The 3,002-nt window shown below is 44.8% G+C and overlaps 1 protein-coding gene across 1 annotated transcript in view; it reads right to left on the bottom strand.

Annotated features, from left to right (window-relative positions):
• Dlst (dihydrolipoamide S-succinyltransferase) overlaps window positions 1-3,002 on the bottom strand; it is a 24,114-nt gene that overhangs the window by 2,212 nt on the left and 18,900 nt on the right. Inside the window, exons 12-14 of the mRNA XM_021202653.2 lie at window positions 2,370-2,443; window positions 1,654-1,737; window positions 1,133-1,300 (exon numbers count right to left, since the gene is read on the bottom strand). Of these exons, the coding sequence (XP_021058312.1) occupies window positions 1,133-1,300; window positions 1,654-1,737; window positions 2,370-2,443 (326 nt within the window). The remainder of the gene's footprint in view (window positions 1-1,132; window positions 1,301-1,653; window positions 1,738-2,369; window positions 2,444-3,002) is intronic.

Below are 3,002 nucleotides of genomic sequence, written 5' to 3'. Positions count from 1 at the left end.
AGGCGGATTTCTGAGTTTGAGGCCAGCCTGGTCTACACAGTGAGTTCCAGAACAGCCAGGGCTATACAGAGAAACCCTGTCTCGAAAAACAAAAAAAAAAAAAGAAAAAGAAAAAGTCTGTTATGTGTAATGCTAGGTGTGTTAACTGTTTTCCAAGAAAAAGACCTATGTTTTTTGACTTATAAAGGAGTCAATGACTCAGATATATTCTAGACACAGAAGTCTCAGACAACTTTATTTTTTTAAACTAAGTTATCTTCCAATAGCTAACTCAAGCCTTTTGGCCTCCCTCATACCTTGAACACTCAAAAAAACTTGTAAGCTTTCTCACATAATTCTGTAGCCCACAGACTGCTGTGCACTGTTTCTCTGACTCCCTGAGGCTCTGACAAGGCAGCAACAAGTGCCAGAGCAAACGTCAGCATGCATCAGAGCTGTGCATCTCGGCTTCAGTAGACTAAGTGTGTGGGGGGAAGGGGGTGGGAGACGGGGAGTCTAAGCATTTACTTAAAAAGAAATTAGTATTTACTGTGTATGAGCATCTCACCGACATGTATGCATGCCTAGCAGTCAAGGAGGTCAGAAGATGGTGCCCGAAACCTCAGAACTGGAATTACTGATGGCGGTGAGCCACTGTGTGGAGGCTGAGAGCTCAATCTAGTTACTTTGCCAAGAGCAGCAATGCTCTTAACTGCTGACTCATCTCTCCCGACCAGCACTTGCATTTTTAACAAGTTCCCAGGTGATGTCAATAGCCCCAGATCACTGCTTGAGAACCAGTGTCTTAACTGTCACTTAGTAATTAAAAACTGACACTGAAGTCTGAAATTACAGTGGCTACTTTATAATAAGGATTTGGTTAGGTTTCTCTCTTACAGCCAGCCATTCAGCGATTAAAAAAAATCTCAGAAACGGGGCTGGTGAGATGGCTCAGTGGGTAAGAGCACCCGACTGCTCTTCCAAAGGTCCGGAGTTCAAATCCCAGCAACCACATGGTGGCTCATAACCATCTGTAACAAGATCCAACGCCCTCTTCTGGAGTGTCTAAGACAGCTACAGTGTCCTTACATATAATAAATAAATAAATCTTGAAAAAAAAAAAAAAAAAAATCTCAGAAACAATGGTTCATACCTTGCCTCCCACAGCCACAGGCCTGTCAAAGATGGCGTGCATGCCCAGGATGGCAGATTGAGGGGGGTTGATAATGGGTGTTCCAAAAAGTGAGCCAAAAACTCCTCCGTTGCTGATGGTGAATGTACCACCATCCATATCTTCAATGGCAAGTTCATTCTTCCGGGCCTAAGAACAACAAACATTAAGTCAGACCAGGCTTCTCTGATCCAAATCAGTCAATCCAGAAACCTCTTATCTGAGAGCCCAGGTGCAGACAGGACAGTGGCTCAGCTAAGGTGACTGTGACCACCTTCAGAGAAACCGCAACTCTACAATCAGCATTTCCTTCCCCAGCAAATTCTGACTGGGGCACACAGGCTCTGCCTCAAGCCTCTCCTTAGATCACGGGTGGGCCACTGCCTGCCTGGGCAGCTATGCTGCCCCTAGAGAGCCAGACTCTGGAGGCCCGAGCAGCGTAGCCTCTGTAGGCTTTCCCTCAGCTGTCCAGCAGGCTGTGCGCACACTTCTGTCCACTGTACCTTCTCTCCTAGTTCACTGATGGTCCGTTCAATATCTGCATAATTCATCGTTTCTACATTCCTGATGACAGGAACCACGAGACCCTGGAGTGAAAAGTTGTTTTAAGTTGCCAATAACAGTCCTCTTTATAGTTACAATTTCCCCAACAAGAACACCTTAAACTCACTGTGATTAAAAAGACTTAACACTAAGATAAAGGAATGCGGTATAGTTTAAAAAAGAGAAAAATGCACTTTTACTAACAATCTCCTAGAAATACAGAACTATAGAAATAACTCCTTCCATATGATCATCTTTTTATAAATAAGGTGAGCTCTGTGGTGGTTTGAATGAGAATGGCCTCCACAGGATCATACACTGTTCTGAAGTTGGTGGAATTATTTGGGAAGGATTAGGAGGTGTGGCCTCCTTTTGGGAGGAGGTGTGTTACTCTGGGCAGGCTTTAAGTTTTAAAGAAGCCATGTTATTCCCAGTTAGTTAGCTCTCTCTACTTTGTGACTGTTTCAACATGTGAGCTTTCAGCTACTGCTCCTGTACCATGCCTGCTACCACTTTCTGTAGCATGAATGTAATTGTAATTTCACTTAACCCTCTGAAACAGAAGCCCACCCGATACTCTTTTTTCTATAAGTTGCCTGGTTCTGGTGTCTTAGCACAGAAATAGAAATAACTAAGACAGGATCTAAGTAAGCACTTCCAACTCTCGCCAACATACCCTCGGGGTAGCAACTGCAACACTGATGTCAATATAATCTCTATACACCACTTCCTTGGTTGCATCATCAATCACTAGGAAAGAGAAAACGGATGTTACATACAACCCTCTTGGCCAAGGCTAAGGAATTAACAGAGTCAAAGTCTTCAGTGGCCAATGCAGTGTGGGCCGACTAAGCAACATGAAGATAACTACATTATAAGTAACCAACACTCCTCTGGCTTCCATCCCAACTCATATCAGTATTTCCCAAGCCCCTGAATCAACCTGAACATAGGAGCACGTTCTCCCAGAGCTCACAGAAGGTACACAGAGTAGAAGCACACTATCGGCCTATCTATGCAAGCCTTCCCTGAGCAGAGAATGGCTAGATAGCAAGTGCTTTGGAAAAGGCAGAGGAGGGTGGAGGAGGAGGCTCATCTACTCTCTCTAGAGATCCAGGTGGAAGGGGAGGAGGTCTGGCTTTCAAATACACCATCTTAAAATAGAAAACCAATTACTGAAAACTGTACCGACCTACAAGAAATGCATGCTTGGAGGCCGGGCGTGGTGGCACACGCCTTTAATCCCAGCACTCGGGAGGCAGAGGCAGGCGGATTTCTGAGTTCGAGGCCAGCCTGGTCTACAAAGTGA

This window comes from Mus pahari, chromosome 7 (assembly GCF_900095145.1).
Source record: "Mus pahari chromosome 7, PAHARI_EIJ_v1.1, whole genome shotgun sequence".
In the NCBI taxonomy this organism is placed as follows: domain Eukaryota; kingdom Metazoa; phylum Chordata; class Mammalia; order Rodentia; family Muridae; genus Mus; species Mus pahari.
The sequence above is the reverse complement of the archived record's forward strand: the minus strand, read 5'-3'. Positions and strand labels throughout refer to the sequence as shown.